This window comes from Xiphophorus hellerii, chromosome 12 (assembly GCF_003331165.1).
Source record: "Xiphophorus hellerii strain 12219 chromosome 12, Xiphophorus_hellerii-4.1, whole genome shotgun sequence".
In the NCBI taxonomy this organism is placed as follows: domain Eukaryota; kingdom Metazoa; phylum Chordata; class Actinopteri; order Cyprinodontiformes; family Poeciliidae; genus Xiphophorus; species Xiphophorus hellerii.
Window position 1 is genome coordinate 33,237,100 of NC_045683.1, and position 25,007 is coordinate 33,262,106.

Genomic DNA, 25,007 nt, shown 5'->3' on the forward strand with positions numbered 1-25,007 from the left:
ACATCGTCATCCGTGTTTGATTATTCTAAATTCACGTATAGTATGTTGGGGGTTTTACTGGATTTTCTTCAGGAATCGGGATGTTCGTGAGTGGAATCGGTTCTTGTGGTGTGTTGCTCCTGCCGTGTGGCTGGACACACGAACTGACCGAACCTGTTGGACTTTTATCGGCTCTGTGGTCACAGAGGTTTGGAAAATCGGTCGACAATCCTTAAATCGTGCTGTGTGAACCAGACCTAAAACTCACAAGCTTTACTCATCTCGTCTCCACCACTGCTAATGCTCTGACTCTGGTCGCTATGGTAACGTTTACATATTCCTTCAAAATAAGATACAGATGCGCCACAAAAACGAGCATTTTACTTTCGGGAAAATTTTAACTCACGATAACGACTAAAGGGAGCCCTGAACTTGTTTCTCTGCAACAAGATGGTCCAATCTTGGAGTGATGAGAGACAATGACACCAGAAGTGTTGCTTATGCACAGGGCGCTTGGTCTCCAGTGGCGAAGCAGTTTGAAGCTTCATTGCCTCATTAACATCCGATCACCATATCATGCAGAGCTTGGAACGGGAATCACCTACAGGGATAAATCCATTCTCCTGTCTCTTCTCTGGGCCTTTTTCCTTCGTAAAGAAACTTTCCAAAGAATCTGATCTGTTTCTTACTCATTTTGCTGCTTGTGGGCTCAATGTTGGCGCGCAAGATGTAACCGAGAGAATCCTGTTAAAGGATTTTCAAAATAAAAGATCCTCCAGACTCAAATAATACATAAAACGGAAATATTTAATTATTTCTTGCGCGGCCCGGTACCAATTGGTCCACGGACTGGTACCGGTCCGCGGCCCGGGGGTTGGGGACCACTGCAATAGAGGACAAAGCAAATTTCTGTTTTATAATGGACAATGATTTAATTTTACCTAACTGCTACTGTAGGAGCCGTGGTTTAAAATTTAATAAACTTTGACTCCTACACTTTATAAAATATTTCATCTGATGACTGCTTTGAATATTGCCACATTTGCATCACTGTATCATTTGTTACAAACAAATTATGTTTCTAGTTCAGAAATGTAGAAACCCAGGAGGAGAACTATGGAAGCCTGCTTCTGTCACTCCAGTATAAAAAAAAAAAAAACATTTTCTCGAAATTTCGAGATAGTATCTCAAAATATGTCTCGATATCTATATATACATATACAGTACAGACCAAAAGTTTGGACACAACTGTGTGTCCAAACTTTTGGTCTGTACTGTATATACTGTAGATATATATATAGATAGATAGATATCCTTAAAATTTTAAATGTAAATGTTAAACAATTTAAAGTCTTTTAATTTATGTATGCTTAAACAATTAAATCAAATGGGCTCTTTGCATATCTATCTATCTATCTATATATATATATATATATATATATATATATATATATATATATATATATATATATATATATATATATATATTAAAAGCATGTCTGTATTTAAACATAATACCCTGGGAATGTATTTTTAAGTTTGTGCCTCCAAATAAACTTGTTTTTTTAGTTGTGACACACTGAAGGTGTGGGAAAAAAAAGTTAGAAGCACTTTCTTAAAATCCCAAGTTGTTGACTTCTTCACCTTTTTAATGAACAACTTCTTTTCCGTGTAACAGCAGCTGAAAAGAGGGGTTGTGACCCTTACAATTCGCACCCGTCTGCGCAGTCCCGGCCTAACTCCATGTGCAACCCCAACCCTACCCAGTCGCTCCAGCTCATCCAACTCTTACACTGATGGGGGCACACCTGTCCCATTAGGCGTGGAAGATGTTGAAGGCCACAAGGGTCCTGGTCTAGGTCCAAAAGACTGCATCGTCATGGAGGTTACTCTTAATAAAGGTTAGCACTCATCGTGGAAAGCTCAGTTCCCTATTAGTATTCGTCAGGATTCTCTTGCAGGAGATTTTTTACCTCAATGGAATTTTCCTGGCAAAATAAAGGTTAAATATAATATATGTTTTTATGGATGATTTTGCTGCGTTGCTTGCTCATCTCTCAGCTCTCTTAATAAACATTATTGCAATGAGTGATTTTAACAGTCACATGGATGATGCTGATCTCTCGCTCTCCAAAGACTTCTCATCCTGTCTCAAGAGCTTTGGTGTCCAGCAATTTACACACATCCTGGACTTTTTCTGCTGCTCTGGACTCATTCCTCTTAGCTGTTCTTTTGATGAGCTTCGTTTTACTGATCATTTTCTGCTGTCTTTCAAGGTTAATCTCCAGTTCTCTTCCTCCAAACTTCAATGCACCATCTCTTTCTGCAGTATTAAAAATATTAATTAAGATGTTCTTTTACCACATATTGCTGACCATTTGTCCACTTTTCATACATCTGATCCAGTTGACCTAGTTTCCATCTATGACAATGGCCTCACTAATATCCTTAATTCCTTTGAAAACTCAGCCATTTTCTTATTGCCTCACAATCCTTTTTAGTTACAGGTAGTCTATGAACAAGGAATTTATATTCTGAGCAGAGGAAAATCAGATCACAAGGGTTGTGATCTGATTTCCCCAGAAGAGGTCTTGCTTTGGAGATGTATGAATCTTTGACATTTGTATAAAATTAATTCAATGTCTTGTTTTTTCTGGTAAGCAGCTACTAAACTGTTGAAACGTTGCCAGTATCGCAGAGAGTGAGACATTATTAAAATCATTAGATATAGCCACAAATGCATTCTGTGAGACAAACTGTATGTCAGCAACACTGGAACTGATAACATCAAATGCATTGTAGCAGCAGCTGAGGGTGGAATGTAAACAACTGCCAAAATAACACTGGTGAACTCTCTTGGTAAATAATGTGGATGGAAATTTTCTGCCAAGAGTTCAGTGTCACTGCTAATACACCTCCTTTCCTTTTCCTGCTGCTTTTTAAATCTCTGTCTGTTTGTATAGACAGAGATTATACAAACAGGAATAGTTGCACCAGCAGGCAAGGTGGGTGTCTTGCCCAAGGACATAACAATAGAGACAGACAGGGTGGTGGCTTGAACCAACGATCCTCTGATTACAGTCATATGTCCATCACCGCCCCATTCATCCAGATCACTCCACACTGACCTTGTATGCAATCAGATTATGCAGCTGGAGTTAAGAAATCAAAGAGGTGGATTAGAATTTATAACATTCACTTCAGGATTTCCCCTCAGGTGGTCTAAGCTATTTGTCCTCATGCAGGCTCTTTAAATACATTCAGTGTTTAAAAACGATTGAGAGCACACAACAGGGGAACTAGGAAAATGAATCAAAGAATAATGTATAACTAGACACAAGAAATAAAGAAACATAATAAACTAGAATTACTGAGAAATGACTGAATTAGAAAAACAGAAACAAGACTGATCTGATAAAGAAAAAACTAAGGAATACAAAATGAACAAACCCAAAAACAACTCAAACAATCCAGGACATAACAACATAGCAATATGTATGTTATGCTATGTTATATCAATCCACATTGACCATGTGTGTTATTGGACACAAGATCCAATAAGTTCCAATAACACAGTTTATTGGTCTATATATATTTTAAGAAAATTTCATTGCAAGGCTCCGATTAGTAATAATAAAAGTATCAATATAAATAAATATAACAAAAGATTATATATATATATATATATATATATATATATATATATATATATATATATATATATATATATATATATATATATATATATATACTGTATATGAATTACAATGCTTGCTTTTCAGATTATACAAAATATTATATAATATAATATAATCACTGTATTTTAAGAAATAACTTTCTTGAACATTTGTATTATGATGTTCTTTATTTTAGAACATGGAGTTGGTCTGGGGATTGGAGTCTGTTATCTGATGCTGGAGAACTCTGTTCCTGGTATCTATATCCACAGCTTAGCTCTTGGGTCCATTGCCAAGATTGATGGAAGGCTCAGGTAAGCTGTTTCGTTTTGTTCTGTAGGGCCAACCTGCTGCTATTTTGGCTCTGCTGTCCTCACACCCTGTTCTCTGTGTGTGCAGTCGTGGAGATCAGATTCTGGAGGTGGACTCTGTCAGTCTTCGTCATGCTGCACTTAGTGAGGCTTACGCTATTCTCAGTGAATGTGGACCTGGTCCAGTCAGTCTCATTATAAGCAGACATCCAGACTCCAAGGTCAGATAATCCCAAACTACTGACAGGCTCAGAATTTTCATTTAACATATGTTTAGTCTTTATGAGTACAGTGGCATTTAATAAAATAAATACATATTGTGGACACATCTCAACAGCAAAATCGTTCTGTATATTCTGCCAGGTTGTTTGTAACTTTACTGTGATACTGCTATGATACAAACATGATTCAGGACTGTTTGTATGACAGCAAGTAAATGTGGCTTATTTCAGTGATAAACAGTGGTATTAAGTTGTCTTGACTTTGCATCCACACCTGACAGATCTCATAAAGTGAGATTTCCCATATAAGAGGGAGAAATGCAGCATTGGTTTAGCATTGTTGGTGAACCAATGATGATACAGAGTGATGCTCTGTGTCTGTGTCGGGTTGCAGGTATCAGAGCAAGAAATGGATCAAATTATTGCTCAATCAACCAATAAGGACAATGTGTTCAGAAACAGACCCTCCTCTCATTGCCAAGGTCTGATTTTCACATACAGTTATGTTTTATTCTCTCATTTTACAGTTTTTAAAATGTTATAATTTATTAAAGTACAACATTTATTTTAACTACTCTTACCCTAACCTCAAGGTCAGTCTTGTAAAAGCCGTCGGGCAGATGTAAAGTCCAATGAGGAGGACAGCCCCTCTGCTCTCAGCTGGACCATGAAGAGGTTCCTTGAGCCTGTCAGCAGAGTAAGTGTTGATCCAGGATTTCAGTTCTGCTCCTTAAGTCTCACATTTGAAACACTGGCTTTAGTTGAATCAATAACTAAAGATTGATTCAACTAAAGACAAATGTGAGCACATCACAGTTTATGATGTTCTCTGTAATCTTTCTTAAATGCCTACGTGTTTTACTCACAATTGAATCCTCATGATCATCTTAATGGACATGTGGTGTTACCATAATGTTTTGCATGTCAACTACATTTTGATGTATATGACAGGATTGTTCGATTCCAGGCCCGGGGTCTTTCATCAGATCTACTCAAAACCTTCCGCGATCGACATATTGCACCCCTGCTCTAGCAAAGCACGAACAGTTCAGAAACAATATGAAATGGGGAAAAAAATCATTTATTAACTGATTAAGTCGTGTTTTAGACTGTTCTTGAAAAACTAACCACTCACGGCTGCACAGTGCACCCATTGATTTTTTACAGCAAACAGCCATTCCCCTCTCTTGCAGGTACTGTGTACTTGCGCAAAATTTTTTATGGGTACGCAGTACCCAACTGTAACTGCTTACTTTCACCCCTGATTACCACTATTAATTCATAAACTTTTTTTCATATGCTTTCTTTTTGTTGGTTTCGAAGCCATGGTTCATCTGTACTGTGCGCTGCTCTTGCCTAACAAGATGGCGGATCATTTCGGGTTCAGACATGTGGGAACTATGTATAGAATAGTAAATAAAACTAGAACTGGAAGAAGTAATTAACAGGTTCCAAGCCTGTTCCAGCAAATTTGCCTTTTGCTCCTCCCCTCTGTGCACATTCTGGTCCTGTAGTATCCCACCAGCCTGGTTTCACTTTGTCTCTTAGTGGACTGAGTTGGAAGTTTTAAGGACAGTGCTTACTCCTTTTAGGTTCTATATTGGCAGTGAAATAAATACTTTTAAAAAGTCCTGAGTCATCAGAAGATTAGTGAAATATTCTGAGATGGTCATGTCTTCATGTGAAGTCAAACTAAGATTCAAAGTTTCTAGTTTTAACGGTGGTTCAGCAAAGGTTAACTACCATTTTATACCACACAGAGCTTAGTAAAAAAAATTATATGAAATCCATATTTTATTAAGAAAATACAAAAATATTCTCATACAAGTTTCCATCTTGGGGCTGCACAGTGGCGCAGATGGTAGCACTATTGCCTTGCAGCAAGAAGGTCCTGGGTTCGTTCCCAGGCCCAGGGTCTTTCTGCATGGAGTTTGAATGTTCTCCCTGTGCATGTGTGGGTTCACTCTGTGTACTCCGGCTTCCTCCCACAGTCCAGAAACATGGCTGTCAGGTTAATTGGTCTATCTAAATTCTCCTTAGGTGTGAGTGTGTGTGCATGGTTGTTTGTCCTGTCTGTCTCTGTGTTGCCCTGTGATGGACTGGCGACCTGTCAGGGTGTACCTCGCCTCTCGTCTTTTGACCCCTGGGGATAGACACTGACAACCCTCATGGCCCCAACAGGATAAGGGTGTAAGAAAATGGATCGATGGATGTCAGGATTGTAACAAACAATCTATTTTTGTGCTTAATAGTAGGAGTTTAAAAGCTGGCTAAGCTACAGTTTTAATGATGAAATGACATCAGACTTATATACCATTTTCAACCCTCAAAACGCTCTCAAAGCCGCTTTAGAATGAAATCAGTCATTTCCATTCTCACACTGATAATAACAAGGTACTGGATTGTAGCCACAGCTGCTTTGAAGTAGTAATTGCTTGGAAGCTGTGAATCTGAACCAACATTCATTTTATGTTCCTCTTTGTCTAATGTTTCTAATGCTGATGTAGGGATCCCTGAGCTCTGAGACAGAACTATCTGAGTACTTCCCTCATGAGGTTCCTCTGGCCACATCTAGGTCTGTTCTGAAGAGCTCAAACAGTGGTCAAGGGCTCCACCAGCTGGGCAGCAGAGCCTCAACATATGGCCCACTACAATCACAAGGTAAGAACATTTCAATTTGATTCAGTTCAGTTTTACTTATATAACACCAATTCACTACAAATGTTGCAAGTTTACTTTTAAAAGGACTTAGTACAAAGGAAGTAAAATTTGAAGGGTGCAAAAGGGAGTGGTCAAAATTCAGCCACACTGCAGTGATTGGTGAAAAAAGAAGGAAATACAGAAAACACTAAGCTGATTGGTGAAACTTATGGAAAACTTGTGATTACTGGTGAAAATTGCAAGTTTGTGCAAATTTTGCGAATGATGAGTGAATTTGCATTAGTAGTTGCAATCGCCACATTGTAACTTCCTGGAGGGACTGTAAAATGCCTTAGGAGTTTATTGTGTTGTGTGTTTTTCTCAGAATGCAGCACCTCTGTGACAGATGTTAACCACAGCCCTGGATGCACAACATCACACGACAAGACTTCTGTCCCTTTACATCAACATACAGAGCCCCTTTGCCATGCCCTCGCTGATTCCAGTACCATCTCAATGCGGAGCCCACTTCTCTGCCAACGAAAGGTCATACACTCAGAGAATGAGTTCAGTGACGATGAGGCATCAGATAAAGCTGAAAACACTGAACCACTGACCCAGCAACAAAAACCCACACCTGCACACTTACCACAGATGCTATCTAACTCCATACCAAGTGGAGAAGAGATAGCAACATGGCTGATGCCCAGACAGCTCTTTGAAAGGGAAGATTTCAGAGGTTTTCACACTGTTATCTTAAAGAGAAAAGAAGAAGAGACGTTTGGGCTGGACCTGGAGATTATGTCATCCCCTCTGAGAGTTATGATTGCTGGTTTAAAGCGTGACAGTGCTGCTGAATGGGTACGTGTGAATGAACGAAGTTTATTTCAGTGAAATAAACCAAAAATCATGGGTCTGTTCTGAAGAGCTCAAACAGTGGTCAAAGAGTGAACCATTGATAAAATGGTGTTCTAATCTTCTTATTTATCTTCTAGGACTGTGAAACTAAACTCTGTCCCGGTGATGAGATTGTGAAAATTGGAGGTAAACCAGTGAACTCTTCAAGCTACCAGGAAATCTGTGAACTTATGCACCATCTTCCAGTGAAGCTGTCTTTGGAGGTGAGGCGAGCAACTTCAGGTAAGACCAACACAAAGAATGGTGGTCCTCAACAAGTGGGTTTTAAAAAGAGCCAAGATAAATAAAATAAAAGCAAATGAAAAAGATAGTTGAAGCTTATTGACAAAAGTCACACCAATGAAAGCTCTTGATCTTACCAAAGTATTGTAGACTTCTGTATGCCACACTATTGAGGTGTGCACTCATGCACACCTCAATAGTGTGCATGAGTGTGCAAATTCATACCCATACACCAGGGGTCTTTAACTCCAGTCCTTGAGGGCCACAGTCCTACAGTTTTAAATGTGCCACAGGTACAAAACACTGGAATGAAATAGCTTAATTCTCCTCCTTGTGTAGATCAGTTCTCCGAGCCTTGCTAATGACCTAATTATTCTATTCAGGTGTGGTGCAGCAGAGGCACATCTAAAAGTTGCAGGACTGCGGCCCTCGAGGACTGGAGTTTGAGACCCCTGCCATACACATTCATAAACACATTAACCCACATTAACCCAGGTTACTTTAGAAATTAACCTGAGTTAATTTCTAAATTGGTGGTAAACAGTTGTTTACTGATTGTTGAATAGAAAGAAAAGGGAGCTGCAGTTTGAAACCATTTTGTTTGTAACTTTTATACCTGAAATCAAATCCACTCAGTAATGTACATTGATGTTCTGGCTCAGTAGCTTCTACACTCATTACTAAGATGAATTTCTTCCTAAAGAAGCTGGGCCACAAGAGGACCATTTGCTGAGTTTATAAAACACATTACACCTTCTACTGCAATAACTGTCAAGTTTTTGGGGGGTAATTCTAAGAGCTTTACTTTAGGACATTTACTCTTCTCGTCTTCCAAAGCTCTGAATGAGCAACATGGATCTAGCCTTTGCTTCTATGGCTCTCCAAAGTTATTCTGTGGAGCAGTCATTCAGTTGAGTTGCAGTTGCAGCAACTCAGTTGCAAATCTGCAGCAGTTGAGTTGCTGCAGATTTGCAGGTCTGGCTCCTTTTTCCTATCTGTTGCTGATCATGGAATCATATTTAATCTACATTCGGAAAAGAACCAAACCAGAGCATCTCTCTAAAAACAAGCGCCACACAAAGGGTCTTTTCACCATCAGAAAGGCAAAACATGTTTGTCATGTTTTAACCTTTTTGTCAAAAATGCATCAAATATTCTATTGTCATTGGACATGCTTGTAAATTTTTTTAGACAAACTTCATGAAGTTTCCAGAAATCACAAGTATTGTCTTTGATAGCAGCTGCACATTTTAATCAACAAAACAAACAAGTCACATGCACTTCTTTAGAATAGGTTGTCAAAGTTTCCCAAAAGAATTGAACCTGCTTTGTGGCACATGTTGCTCTCAGTTTAACATAAACATCGCTGATTTATAAACTCTGGTGTTGAATATTTACCTGACAGTGAAACAAGAACCCAATAGCAACATAGCAACCTGCAAGAAATAGGACCACTTTATATAAACTATGAACATGAAGCTATCTATGATTATTGGCTATGTAAATATACAATTAAACCTTTAATTTCCATGGTAATTATGAGAGTAAATAATGCACTGCACTGAGATTGTGCTGGTTGAAAACCTCTGGTTTTCAAAGGTACTCTATTAGACTATGAAATAAATGTTTTGTTTTCATGTTTATGGTTGCTGTTTTCTTATGTTTACCAGTCAGTAGTAGCAGAATATGTCTTTAAAATAGACCACCATGTTGTCCCTAACTCATATTCTAGACTTGATTTTTTTTTTATCCCAAAATCCTATCTACATTCTGTTCTGTCTTGCTTTATGGGTTCAATCACCCTTTCAGACCATTCCCCTATTTATTTATAATTTGAATCTTCATTTAATACTGTGAGGACTCCCATTTGGAGATTTAATACCTCGTTCTTGAACATCAGCTCTTTTTGTACCCTTGTTAGGAATAATCTTTTACAGTACTGGTCTGATAATGAATCTTCTCCAGTTTCTTCTGCCATGATTTGGGATGCGGCCAAGGCCACCTTAAGAGGGCAGCTCATTTCTTATAGCTCTTTTCAGAAAAGAGTTTTGGAGGAAAACAGAAAAAAACTAGAGAATGAGGTGTCTAGGTTGGAGCATATACATAAACAGTTTCCTACATCAGGGAATCTCAAGGCATTAGTTGCTGCTAGGACCAAGCTGAATATGGACTACACTCGCCATGCCCAGAAGCTGTTAATCTATACTAAAAAGAAATATTACGAGTTTGATAACAAATCAAGCCGTCTGCTTGCCTATCAATTAAAGAACCAAATCAACGATCGCTCTGTCAATATGATAAGAACATGCAACGGGGATGTTACCTGTGATCCGTCTGTTATTGATAACACTTTCAAAGACTTTTATAAATCCCTTTACACGGCTGGTAAAATAGAATCAGATATTATTTTCTTATTTAGATGGTTTTCTCTTACCCTCGATTTCCTTGATGCTGCTTTTAAACCTGAGGAGGTTTGGGCGGCAATCCAGCCATCCATCCATTTTCTGTTCACCCTTTGTCCCTAATGGGGTCGGGAGGGTTGCTGGTGCCTATCTCCAGCTACATTCCGGGCGAGAGGCGAGGTACACCCTGGACAGGTCGCCAGTCTGTCGCAGGGCAACACAGAAACATACAGGACAAACAACCATGCACACACACACTCACACCTAGGGAGAATTTAGAGAGACCAATTAACCTGACAGTCATGTTTTTGGACTGTGGGAGGAAGCCGGAGCACCCGGAGAGAACCCATGCATGCACAGGGAGAACATGCAAACTCCATGCAGAAAGACCCCTGCCGGGAATCGAACCCAGGACCTTCTTGCTGCAAGGCAACAGTGCTACCAACTGCGCCACTGTGCAGCCTGGTGGCGATCCAATCGATGCCAAATGGAAAATGTCCTGGTCCTGATGGATTTCCACTGGAATTTTTAAAGAAATTCTGGCCCGAGATCCATCCCATCTTTTTACCTGCTATAAATGATATCTTAGCAGGAGGTGTGCCTCCATCCTGGAGTTTTGCTTCTATCAGCTTATTGTTGAAGAAAGATAAAAATTCCCTAGATTGCTCATCCTATAGACCTATCAGTCTCCTTAATGTTGATTACAAAATTGTTGCGAAGATGTTGGCGCGGAGACTAGAAAAAAATTCTTCCGAAGATAATAAACCCCGACCAGACAGGTTTTGTGAAATCTAGATATGGAACAGACAATGTGCGTCGTGCTCTAAACGTTATTCATTATCTTAATCAACATAAAGACCCTGCTTTGCTTATCTTTCTCGATGCAAAAAAGGCCTCTGATCGGGTAGAATGGCCCTTTTTATTCCTAGTTTTACAGAAATTTGGCATGGGCCCTAATTTTATTAACATGATTAAAGCCTTCTATTCCAGTCCAATAGCCATGGTAAATACTAACGGTTTGCTGTCAGACAGTTTTTCTGTTCAGAGGGGTTGTAGACAGGGGTGCCCCTTGTCACCTTTGTTGTTTACGTTGTTCATTGAACCTTTAGCTGTGGCTATTAGATCTAACCCAGACATATCTGGAATTAGGTTAGGTGAAGATCACCATGTGATCTCTCTTTTTGCGGATGATGTCCTTTTATACCTGAAAACCCCAAATAAATAAATCCCGGCTGTACTTAGTTCCATAGATAAATTTGGTGCTCTTTCGGGTTATAAAATTAATTTAGGCAAGTCTGTCGCTTCTCCTTTCAATATCCCCCAAGATATGGCGCTGCAACCTGTTTTTCATACATCTAACACTAGGACTACCAGGATTTTGAGAAATTCCTATCTCTACCAAGAGGGGCCAGATTGGGTATCTTCCTAGAGCTACTGAGAGAGGGCCAAACTGGGTTATTAGCATCCAAATGTGGCCAAACTGACGACTCTGAATGGTCTAATTAGCATCCATGTAGATGAGCAGGGGGGAGGAGAGCCAAACTCACTACATCAACTTTCACGCTCAATACACAGCAGTTAAAGTCACCTTCTCCCCACTCCCCAATTCAACATTTAGGCGTATGCTCACATTTTATACATATAAAAATGACTGCAAACAGACGTGCAATTGCACTGTTTCTCTTAATTTTAAAACATTTCAGTGGATAATTATGTAAATGGAATAGAAGATAATTTATTTTTAAGATTTGTTACTCAATTTTTACCATTTGCATGTGAAAAAGGCAGAATTTTGTGTTTCATAGACTCAAGTGTGCTCACCAAAGTGTTTAATGTAAACATTTTCATCAAATCCAAGGTTCTTTATTGCATTTACATTTTTATCAACCCTGATGGAATTGAGTTACAGAGACCAATACCTTTACCCAAGCAATTCAGAAATGTTCTTCTGACATTTTTACTGTACCAGCTTACATCTTATTCAGGCCCAAAAACTGGATACAGTTATCTGTCGATGATAGGCAGAATGTATCTTAGGGAGAATTTAAAGTTCAACACAGGGCTAACACAGAAACACACCAAGATGGCTACTTAGATGTACTAAAACAAGGTATTTTGAATATTATTAATATTTATGCTTTAGCACTGCTAGAGGAAGTCCAAACACTAGGGCACGAGAGAACGCAAACTCTACAGAATAAATCCAAGACTACGATTCAAACTGGAGATCTTTTTTTCCAAGGAGACATTGGTAATTACCACACCGCTGTGCTGCTTCTGTGTAACTTTGTATTTACTGATATTGTACATGAAAAATGTTTGAAATGTATCTTTGTTCAATGCATTTGTGATTTTTTTTTCACAAGTGAATTGGATAAAATACACAGCAATCTTCAGCATAAGATAGCTCATCTTCTCCACAAGTTGAAAAAAATTGCATTTCCTTTCCCACTTATAACACATTGGCATGTGATGTACAAGATATTGAGAGTGGATTTGCACACATCTGCCACAGGTTCCCAAAGTTTCAGGAGAATTGGGGTAAATTCACACCAGCCCTCTTTAGCCCACGTTAATACTCTTTTTCATTTGCCTAGAAAATTTGGTTGATTTAGGGAGGTGTGAATGTGTACTCAAACTCTAATGCGGACCAAAGAAGTGAACTCTGGTCCTCCTAAAAGCCTAGGTCTCGGTTCAGCTGAAGTGAACTGTAGTGCGGTTTGAATGTATACGTGAATGCCAAGTGGTCCTGAGACCGCTCCAAAAGCAGGAAACGCACTACAGCAGAGGGTACTTGTGTGAAAAACAACATTCTCCATAGTTTGATGCCTCATCCCCGACTCATGCTGAGCAGATTTTGTTGAACAGTGTTTGTTTTTTCACATTTACCCAAAGACAAAATAAACATCCAACAACAGCTAAAATCTGAGGCCACCCCACTTTTGCTTACATTTTTAAGAATCAAGTTGTGCTTAGTGTCTTGTTCAGATTTTGTTCTGTCATTTCCTTCAGTGATTCTTAGTGCAGCATTTTCACAGGCAAGAGGATAAACAAGTTGCTAATGGGGTTTCATTTGTTTAACACAATGCAGTGTGAAAGCATATCTTATCAACTTAAAATGTAACAGATGTTACAATTTTGAATGTAATGAATATCATGACATGTAAACAAAAACAGAGTCACGTCAGATTTTAGCAGTTGTATGACTTCATTTTTATCTTTGGCAAAAGACTACCAGCAATTCCTCCCGCTAGCGCAAGACATGCACATTTGCTTTGGTTTATTTATCCAGAATGCTTTGACCTACAATTCACGTTTTGCTTTTGGAATGGTATTCACTTTGCTTGGCACATACTTATGCATTCAAACCACACCTAATAACCCTGGTTATTAGGTAGACCAGAGTTTGCTTTTCGATTTCTTTATGGTTCCATGTCATAAATGCCGGGGGTTATTTCTGTGTTTTTTATAGAGATAAGAATAACATTGATGCTGTGTAAAAGATCGACAGCTTGTTGAGTATTTAAACCTACAAAACCAACAGCTGAAGAGGCAGTCAACAGACGGGGGTGAGGATGCATGCAGGCTTAGACATTGACAATTGTTGAAAGGATGTAGATGACCTGCATGGAACAAGTACTCTTAGTTTTCCTGCTAATTACTCTCTGATTCCAACTGAACACACCTGGAAGATGGCAGCTAACATCCTTTCATCGACATCATTAAATTGACTTTTCACCATAGTGTGCTGTGAAACCCCAGTCCTCTATTGCAATTTCAGAGAAGAAATTATAGAAAAGACCATAACCATCCACCAGTCACTACAACAGCTTATTACTAAATAATTAATATAGGCTAGTGGACAGACATTTCTGCCTATAGTACACATTTAAAATCAATTAAATGGTGCAGTTGTTGTTGCTTGTTAGGTTAACAACTGACCTAACAAAACGTATGCAGTAGATCATGAACAGTTTATTAGCTGATAATTTAACCACTAAGAAAAGACATTTAATTTTGTTGTAAAGTTTGCAAAAAAAAAAGCCGTAAACAAAGGATGCAAAATATACAAAGTTTTAGAGCGCATCTGCTATTAAACTGGTTAACATGTTGTTTAAAAAAGAAAATTGAGAGTCAAGACAAGATACTAGAGGGACAAAACTTAGAAAACAACATCAGGATTTGTTGTAAGAATTACCATGCAAAGAGAAACTATGCATGGGACTTGAAATATACTGCATTTGGGTTGAAGCAGCCGATACCACAGAAAGGATTGCACAGAAAAAGCACTAGCAATTAGCATCCCTGTAGATGAGCAGGGGGGAGGAGAGCCAAACTCACTACATCAACTTTCACGCTGATTGTCCTTGGAACAGGATAGTAATGGCCTTATTTACATAACAAAGGCGCCTCTTCACACCCTCTCTTGGAGGGCCAAACTGGCCCCTCTTTGGTAGCTCTAGGGACAGGGCCAAACTGGCCCCTCTCTGGTACCTGGACGAAGATTCCCATTTTGGGAATCTTTGGTAGTTCTAAGAGGTTTCAAGTACTTGGGCATCTTTATTACCCATGATCTGAAAGACTTATTCTCATCAAACTACTCCCCCCTAGTTCAGAACATTAAGAATGATCTGTCGAAATGGTCTACTTTACCTATATCACTTCTCGGTAGGGTTAACACAATAAAAATGAATATTCTCCCTCGCTTAAACTACCTGTTTCAAAACCTTCCTTGCTACTTGTCCCTTACATTCTTTAAATCCCTTAATTCTCATATTTCTCGTTTTATTTGGAACAATAAGCATCAACGAATTAGGTTCTCCACTCTTACTAAACCCAAGCAGTTGGGAGGTTTATCTTTACCCAATTTACAGTTCTACTACTGGTCTGCTCAGCTTAAAATTATGTCTGACTGGTTTTCTAGTAGAGACACCTGCTTATGGCGGGGCCTTGAATCTTTATCATGCTGTCCTAGAAGGTTAAGTTCTCTCCCTTTTATCAATAACTTAGATCAATTGGATTCATTGAAGGAAAACATGGTAGTTTGTTAGCTTGGCAAGACATAAGGAAATACTTGAATATTCCCCCCTTTATCTCAATTAGATCCCCCCTGACTTTAAACCCGGACCTACCAACTTTTATTAGAAGTATTGGCCTATTGAACTGGTCTTGTTCTGGTCTGAATGATTTTTCTGATCTGTTGATTTCCGGTGCTATCAAATCATTTAATCAAATCAGGGACAAGAGCAACATTCCTCAGAAAGATTTTTATAAATATCTTCAAATTCGGCATTTTATGGATTCATTATTTCGGTCCAATGCATTCCGTAGGGAACTGACGGACTTAGAAAATGTTCTGGTTTCAACCAATTCTCCCAAAGGTCTGATTTCCAAATTCTATGCATTCTTACTCTGCTCTGTCAAGCGGTTGTGGGAGCGTGATCTGGAGATGAAATTCAGTCCTTTAGATTGGCTTAAGATTTGCAATGGAACCTTTCCACAATGCACTTCTGTTTCTATACAAGAACAGAATTTCAAACTTTTCTATAGGTCCTACTATACCCCTGTTTGTCTTCAGAGAATGTTCCCCAACTGTTCCAACCTGTGCTGCAAATGTTTGAGGCATAGAGGTACTTTTCTCCATCTATTCTGGTCATGTGATTTATTAAGGACCTTTTGGAGGGACGTACATTTGGTGATTGAAAGGTTTTGGGTGTTCGCTTTTCTTTGTCTCCTGTGTTCTATCTTCTAAATGTTTCCCCTAATGCACATTCTAAATCCTTGTTTACAATTCTTCAATTTCTTGCCAAGAAATGTATTTTGTTACAATGGATTTCTCCTTCTGCCCCCACAGTAAATATGTGGCTCACACAGATATCTGTTATCCTTCCTTTGGAAAAGCTGACTCATGATCTTAATCACAAATCAGACACATTTTTGACACTTTGGGGTCCCCTTGAGTCTTTTCTGCTTGGTCCTTAGGATTTTAGGGTTTTTTTTATTATTTTGTTCTATAGCTCTATTTATTCTTGCCTGCTTTTGTTTCCTCTCTTGATGGCTGAGGGGTGACGTGGACTGGAGGAGAAGAATGACACCTTTGTGTCTTGTTCATGTGGGGTATTTTGTTGTAGTTTTTTTAATATTTTTTTTATTTATTTTTAAAAATAAATAAATTTATTTATTTAGCTCAAGTGTTCCCAAACCAACTTTTGTTGCAATCGCATGAAGACCGAGATGAGGCAGACATGTAGCTGGTATTGTAGCTGCAGACCAACTTCAGGATAAACAGTTCCGAACAACTGGGTGGGGTTGGTGTGGCTGGTTGCTAGGGACAGCAAGGAGTGAATGGCTTGCAGCCCCCCTGTAACAAATAAACTAATATATACAGGGGTAAGGTGATCAATCATCTCAAAAATGTGACATTATTAATAAACAAATACAACATCTTTGTTTTAATGTGATTCTACACCAAGACTGCTTGAGCATTTTGAAAATATTGACTAATTTAGAAGTTACAATAGAGAAAACCCTTTCAACAGAATAAAATTTGCAAGACTAGTCAATATCTAGAATCTTTCTATACTAATTCATCGTTTCTTCACTGGATAGCGTAGTGATGTCATCAGGTCCCAGGGACCTGGGACATTAATTTTGATGTCTCCAATTTTAATTTTTTTTCTCTATTTTCCAAACAATTTGCCAGAAACACCTGAGTTTTAATTCCAATTCATTTATCAAATTTGATAGTCCATTTATTGCATATAATTTGGCCTGAAATACAACTTGTTTAGTTCTCCAACTGAAGTTCTGATTAAATTATCGATTTGGAATCAATTTGGAATCTATGTTACTGTTTATAAGACAATTTGCCCAAAAACTAAAATATTTTGAGGTGTTTCACAAGTTTTCCAAATCAGCTGTCTAGAATTCAAAATAGACTATGAGATGTTTTAGATTTAAAATTTTATCAGTAATGTTTTTTTAAGGTTTTGTTGGCTCTGGTGGCCTTTATTTGAAAGTAGTTTGACAGGAAACAGGATAATGAGAGAGGGGGAAGACATGTGTCAAATGTCACCAGGCCGGGAATCGAACCTGTGACCACCACCACGAGGACTAAGGCCTCAATACGTGGGTCATGCTTTGCCCCTGCGCCACCATAGCACCCCCATCAGTAATGTTTTATCTCTATAATATCCCCCTGTGTTTTCTTATGTTGCAAAGAAAAGAACAAACATAACTCAGGAATTTAAAATCAAAAACCAGTTTGATAACATCAACCCATCCTTAGAAAATTTCCATATTCCCCATGAAGTTGGAGGCCCTGTGTAAGCAATTTATTCTATATAAGAGCATACTACAAAAAGTTTATTTATAAATCCAACTTGAATCAACAATCTTAATTAACATCAATTTGAAGAATATGCTTATCAAATCCATTAAAAATATCAGACTTATTCCCAAATATCCCATTTAAATCCACCCCAATTTCAAGTGTATCCAATCAAAACAAATCACAATCAACATTTCTGACAACAATATTTTCATTGTCATCAGAGATTTTGTGCAGTGACTCTTTTCCTTATACTTGTTGATTTTTCCAGTTAAAAGCCTTGAAGGCCAAATGTTTCATCATCATAAACAATTAAAAATCAGAATTTTAATTTCTTTTCTAGAAAAGCAGGATCATCTTTCATTTTAAACCCACAAATTAGAAATGATCAATTTAGACAAAGGAGCTAAAATAAATGTGAAAATTCCTCTGAGACAAAGATTTTGCAGTACCTTAACATGTTATTGCTTTCCAAATCAAATGGTTAGGCGGACCTGGATTTATGTATTAATTCAACTCTGTTACAAATTTTAGGCACAATTGGATTCCCTAGTGGAATTGGATTCCCTAGTTTAATCCAATTGTGATCCAATTGTTTACCAATTTGTTTGTGTTAAACAGGCCTGCCAGGTGAATGAAACCCTCCTATTGGACAAGCAGATTATTCTGCTTTAAAATAAATTTTGATGTCAAAGTATAATTTATGTACTCATTATTATTTTAGAAATCTCTGTGGAGTATTTTGTCAAAATAAATTTATCCAATGCTAATATTGTCCCACATGTGTAACAGTCCAAAGAATTATTAAAGCCATATGACTCACCAATAATTTCATGAATTTTTCTGCCTTTAAAAAAAAAAAAAAATTCTGTTTAATCAAGGATTTATGCAAACATAAGACCCCTTTGTAACTTTCCCTAGATTTATCCCTATTGTGGTCATAAACAAAACATTTACTATTTCTACATAGTTTGAAAATCAGAAAAGTATCAATGCATCTATTCACTAAAGTTAGATAATGTGATGTCAATTTCTCCCCACAATAAACTCATTCATTCTCAATCACACTCAGTCATTCACATTCTTTAACCAAGATGATGCAGGCTGTAACCCCCGCTTCAAGCTGAACAAAACTGGTTGGGGCTGTTTATTGACCCTTCATCCCCCTAATAAAGCAAAGAACACAATTTCATTCTCAGTGTTTTAAGGTATTTTTCATGTCAGTTGATCTTTAATTTTCAAATAGTTCATCCAAATTATATCTTTCTAAGAGCATCACCCAAAAACATTAAGTCGTTTAATTTTCCTTTTACATTGTCCTATTTAAAGAAACATTATTTTCCAATATTTCTAATATTGTTTTGTGTTCACCAAAACAATATTAGACAATATTAGAATAAATTGAGGTATTTAAAACCTCAATTCAACACTCAATCTTGTTTTTTATGACAACCATGAGTAATAGAATGGCCAATTTTAGTCTAGACTCCCTAATGGAATCTTTTATAAAGTGCTTATTTCGTCAGCTCTGTAGAGTCTAAAAATCGTCACCTTGGTCATTGTCGTATCCGTAAAGTTCATGTCAGTCTTCAGTTTTAGTCTGTAGTCGTCATGGTTTCTGTCTCAGGTTCAATTGTCATCCATCCCCACGCAAAATGTATTTTCTGTGCGTGGAGACCCTCCTATAAGAAACAAATGTATTTGTTAGTGTTTTAACCTTTCTTGCTTTAGCTGTTGGAAAAGTATATTTCATTATTCAGTTGTTATTTGCATCCATCTTCAATCCACCCTATGATAAGAGTGAATACAATTTCTTTCTTTTGCTCTAGCTCTATGTTGTAGTTCTGTAACTGATTATTTTGTTACATCAACTGTAGGAAGACCTGTGTTTCTATCATTATTGTGGCATTTAGCAAATGGAAATCATTTTTGAAAACTGATACAAGAGCGGCTTGGTCTGATTTAACTTCAGACTGTGAGAAAAATTTGTCTTTTGTATATAGACATAGGTTTCAACTGTTGATTGATTGATCTGACTCGGATGCTTTTTCCTTGTCGATCTCAGCTGTAGGACGGCTGTCCAGGCCATCACCCGAAACAAGTGATGAAGTTGCAAGATGGAACCCTACCCAGTCTGTGCAGGACACACCTGCTATAGCTACATGGAGAAACTCGGGAGAATCCAAGAGCTCAAACCAAACTGGAAGTGAATTTCAACCAGCCATCACAAAAATAATTGATGTCTCATCTGAAGGCAGGATTTCTTTAGATGAATACAAAGTCCCTTGTAAAATATTCTCTGATTCATTTACCTCTGCAGCCCAGCTGGAGGATGCCAGCATCTGTGTTCAACATAATGTTTCCAAAAATATGTGTACAAAAGAAAACATAGGTGCTTCAGTGAGTGAATCTGTCCCTGACAACAATAGATTGGGAAGTGAAGTGGCTGTTGAGACTACTTCAGAATCTTTGAGAGACAAAGATCAGGCTTTGTCTAAATTACCAATAGATGAAGAGAGCTCTACTGTCGCATGTCTCCACTTTGAGCTTTGTCAAATAACAGACCCCACCTCTGCAGAGCCATCATGCCATGTATCCATCAAGACAGGACATGGACCAGCTGGAGAGAGCCCCATTAACTGTACGCAAATAAACACTTACCTCAAACCAAGAAGCCTCTCCCAGGCAGACTCTGGCATCACTCAGGTTCCTTCAGGTGTGTCTGGAGAAGAATCACAGTCCTCAAATTTTTGTGGGAATGTGTGTACACACACTTCTTTCGCTGAATCCAAGACTTCAGATTCCAGTGGTGGATCACATTCTGGAGGTTCTGACTTTAATAATCAGGTCTTGAAAGATAAAGCAGATTTAAGCCCAGAGGCTATGTTCATTTTTAAGAACACGTCTGATTTAAAGCCACTTAATGATTCAGACTGTCCTGCAGAAAGTGGGAAAGGTGAACAACAACTGGCAGCTGGACCTCCAAAATTAAACGTGTTAAGTATTCAAAGTATCAGTATTGCACAGGAAGAACCTCAACTGAAAGCATTCAGAAATGAAAGCCTCGTACCTTTGGACAGAAATGTTGCCTTGAAAGAGTTTACTAAATTTCAACCAACCACAATAGTGTCCAGCTTCTTGAATTCAAACAGGCAGCTGGATGTGAACATTTGCCATGAATTATCCAAAGTCTGTGACAGAATGCACAATGCAGCTAAGCATGGACTCTCTGGAAGCACTATTCAAACTGTACAATGTCCCAAAGAAAAGAACATAATTTCTTGTTCCAAATCATCAGTCTTATCACTAGAGCAATCATGCCCCTCTATTACCCAGAGAACATTCATGGAACTTCAGTTGTCTCCAGCCAGTGGTCTTATATCACCACTATTTAAATATAATAAAGAAACAACTTCAAAACCCACTAAAGACTCTAAAATCAAAACATATGCAAGATTAGCATCTAAACTTTCTCCTATTTCCAGGGGTGAAATAACTAATGGCATGGCCAAACGTGAAGGCTTTGATTACACTGAAAAAGCTCAGCTAACCACAGCGGATGACCCAAAACCAAGTCAAATTCTGGTGTCAGGCGAGACCCTGAAATTCAGTACATCTCGACCAATCTGTCGAACCATGGAAAGGTGGAGCTTATCCAAAGATGTCACCCTGTCTGCAGGCTACAAGCCTTTTTCTGTTCGACATAAAATAATGTCCTATGAAAGCCTTGCCAACTTGGATAAACCTGTGGCTAAAAGCAGTGATGTTCATACTTTTGCAGTAGCATATACAGCCTCACTTAACCAGAGGATCTCTGGATATATGGACTCGGTTAATTCTGTTGACTGGCGGGGCCACCAAAGAAATAACAGCTCTTACAACAACTGTTTGACATCAGTAGCATCCCTCTCCCCTCCTCTTAGAAAATCTGCAGGGAATGAAAATCAGAACGCCCCAGATGGGACCATATCACATAACCGTGTGGTGCTGCGAAGGAAACATGACAGACTTCCCACCAGGAAGGTACATCAGTCAAGGGCTCTCAGTATGCCCAATTTAGAAAAACTATGCACTGATAACTTCAATGGAGGAAATACCACAGCTGGTAATAAAAATGATCGCAGAGTCTGCTTAACTCCAAAAGCCAACATGACCAACTGTTTCTCACCAGCTGCAATGTTTAGCAGTGGTGATGATGCGACTTCTGAGGACACTCCTCAGGAATCTCCAGACACCAGACAGCCTGGCTGGTCTATCAGGTGAGAACTTAATTCTAAACTATTTAACTTAGAATTGGTTAGTGTTTCAGGACACCATGACCAGAAATAAAGGCCACTGTATAAATAAACATAGCCATGTCAGTTCTGCTATGAGTTACATACGCAATGATGTAACTCATGTCAGTCTTCAGTTTTAGTCTGTAGTTTGGTGACTTATATTTTAGTCACCAAAATATAATAATAAAGTTATGTAGACAGAGAAAAATAAAACAACAGTTTATGTGCAATTTCTAGTATTCTTTATTATGTTTTTTATTTTTATTTTTTTATCTTTATTGATTTTCAAGGAAGCACATTTTACAAAACACATACTCACAATATCACAAGCCAATTTCAATATTTAGGAAGAAAAAAAGTAGACAATTCTGATAAAATAAAGCAACCATTATTTCCCAGAGAAAGATTACAACCATTGAAATGAAAAATAGAATAATCTATATTAGAATAGAATAATAGAAAAATAGAATAATTTTTTACTAAGAAAATAATTGGTAAAAAAAATACAAAGGAAAAAATAAAAACAAACAGACCAAAAAGAATTTTAGAAAGCATGTTGCAACTGTTGCTCATTCCTCCTCTGTTTTTGTTAAGCTGCCCTTTCGTTCTTACTTTGACGTGAAGGGTCAGATTGCTTTTGCAATCTAAAAGATTTTTATAGGTAATTTTTTAATTATAAGCTGTAGGGATGCTTTGACCAGGTTTTTCGCTGCCGATTCTGTGACCAATCATCCATGAGGCCGATCTCTGTCGATCACCGATCACTGCCGATCGCCTGGAATGGCTGTTAATTTTTTGCTTTAGGTATAAATGATACTATGTTATCTGGCAAAATTGAAAAATTATCTGGCAATAAATTCAGCTAATTTAGACATAATAGACATATTTTATTACATATATAATTTTTTTTTTTTTTAAGTTACATGCTGCAGCTTTAAGCAGACATTCTGTGTGAGAGTTTACTGTCTGTTGGAGGTTGAGCGGCAATAGGCCTATGTCTCTGAAATATTACTACCAGTAGTGAGTAGTGGAGGTCCAACAGCAAGAGCAGAACCCAGGATTTTACACCGCCAGCTCGAAGACTTAAATGATTTTTCGGGTTATTTGTTTAGCTTTCTGACCGTGATGCTAATTTGAGTGAGTGTTGGTAGTTGTGCGCTACTTTCCTGCTATCTGGCCGCTCCGCCCTGAATGGTCCTTTTTCCTGCATTGAGCCTCGATATAGCCAAACTCCGTCAAGTGCTTGTTTTTTAAATGCCATATTCCATTCGTTGTGTTGATGCATTTTGACGTGCTTCACCCCTGAGGTAATTTCCCGCCGTAACATGCAAACGTCGCCATTCACTCTCAGCATTACAGTTCCACATGACAGAATTTGTTGGCGTGCTTGCACACTGTGAAGGAAAGGAGATAAGCTGCACACGCAGGCTGGGAAGTGAGATAAACATGGTCAGTTTTGGTGATCGGCAACAAGCAACAGTGATTGGAGATCACCACTTTTTCACGGAAATCGGCCGATTATGATCGGTGGCAGACCGATTGGCACAACTCTAATTAGGCTTGCCACTTGTCCCGTAAAATACAGAGTCATCCCGTATTTGGCTGTTAAATGTTGCGTCCAGTACTGAACTGATACGGGATGCGATTTGTTCCGTATTTCTGTCCGATAGACATGTCTATCACACACATATGAACACCAAGTGTAACAATAATGACAAAAATAAAACACGGAAAATATTAAGGTCCGCTAAATTTTCATGTCAGGAGCTATAAAGGACCTTGACAACACGGTGTTGTAGTTGCCTAGAGATGGACAGTGTTTTTAAAACGTCTTTGACCCGATACCATCCTGTCCTTAGAAGCAAGAACTCTTGTAAAGATAAAAACATGAGACGGAAGACGCAAATCCCAGGCTCAACAATGTCAGTGAGGATGAATACAAGCAATTTTAAAAAATGTGTCCGTAGTGCGCAGTGTGATGCCAGACAGAACAGATCAGTAGAGGAACACTGCAGACCCATCAGAACCTAAAGAACCACACATCAGAGACAGCGTCTCCTCATCCCTCAATCATCTCCTGCAGGCTGATATGGTGCAGAACGTTTAGCCGTGATTGAGTTGCTTGTTGTACTTTTAGTAGACTATTATAGTTTGATTATTTGCTTATTGTATAGTAGTATCAGCCAAAATAAATTGTCATGTAAATAAAAAATCATAGTAATGGATTAAAAATAGATCAAATATTTTCCACTTTAAAAAGGTTGTTAGGGCTTTTTGTATGTTTTATTTAGAAATATTAATATATTTTATAAATACATTGTTCAGTGGCCATTTTATGTATTATTTCACTATTTTATTAATGTGGTTTTGTGGCGTTTATAATGTATATATTTCACACCCGAATGTATGCTTTTATTGTGAAAGGGAGAAGGTAAGGTGAGAAGACACCAATGGTTGTACTTCATTTTATTTTTAGTTTGGATTGGAAGACATTGAAAATAAAACAAGACTCAAATTATATTTTGTCTTTTTCTGCTGACTTCCACATTGGTGACCCCGAACATCTGAACATGTTTTTTAACAAGAACTCACCAGCTGCTGCCGCCACTTCTCCGCCAGATGTGATTTCGGACCCAGTTTCTTGCTGGGTCAATCTGTCAATCCTTTCCGTGTCCGGGCCGGGTGAGGTTCCCCGCGTTGAGTCAAATTAAGCCGCAAGCTCCACTCCTGGTGGTTACTACAACCGTCGCTTTTGTTTTTGCTGCCGTTATCAAGCTTCCAGAGTTCTGGCAGCACAATCCAGAACCATGGTTCCGGCATGTGTAAGCCCAGTTCCATCTGTGGGATAACCACAGATGCCACCAAGTACTTCCATGTAGTTGCTGCATTGTATTCCGGTTCCACCCACAGTCTGATGGGTCGGCTGAGGAATCCACCAACCGCTAACAAATACAGCGCGCTCAAGGAGAATTTGCTTCGGCTCTACCAACTGTCAGATGCGGAGTGGGCCGATCGCTTACTCTCTCTGAA

General features: G+C 38.4%; 1 protein-coding gene across 4 annotated transcripts in view; it reads left to right on the forward strand.

The window, feature by feature from the left end:
- Positions 1 to 25,007, forward strand: part of pdzd2 (PDZ domain containing 2) — a 167,252-nt gene that overhangs the window by 114,834 nt on the left and 27,411 nt on the right. For 3 of the 4 annotated variants that reach the window (XM_032578875.1, XM_032578874.1, XM_032578876.1), the window contains 9 exons: positions 1,658 to 1,880; positions 3,853 to 3,970; positions 4,056 to 4,188; positions 4,583 to 4,670; positions 4,782 to 4,885; positions 6,696 to 6,849; positions 7,214 to 7,689; positions 7,824 to 7,968; positions 19,766 to 21,959. In XM_032578875.1, the coding sequence (XP_032434766.1) occupies positions 1,658 to 1,880; positions 3,853 to 3,970; positions 4,056 to 4,188; positions 4,583 to 4,670; positions 4,782 to 4,885; positions 6,696 to 6,849; positions 7,214 to 7,689; positions 7,824 to 7,968; positions 19,766 to 21,959 (3,635 nt within the window). The remainder of the gene's footprint in view (positions 1 to 1,657; positions 1,881 to 3,852; positions 3,971 to 4,055; positions 4,189 to 4,582; positions 4,671 to 4,781; positions 4,886 to 6,695; positions 6,850 to 7,213; positions 7,690 to 7,823; positions 7,969 to 19,765; positions 21,960 to 25,007) is intronic. The other variant, XM_032578877.1, reaches the window with a different exon arrangement.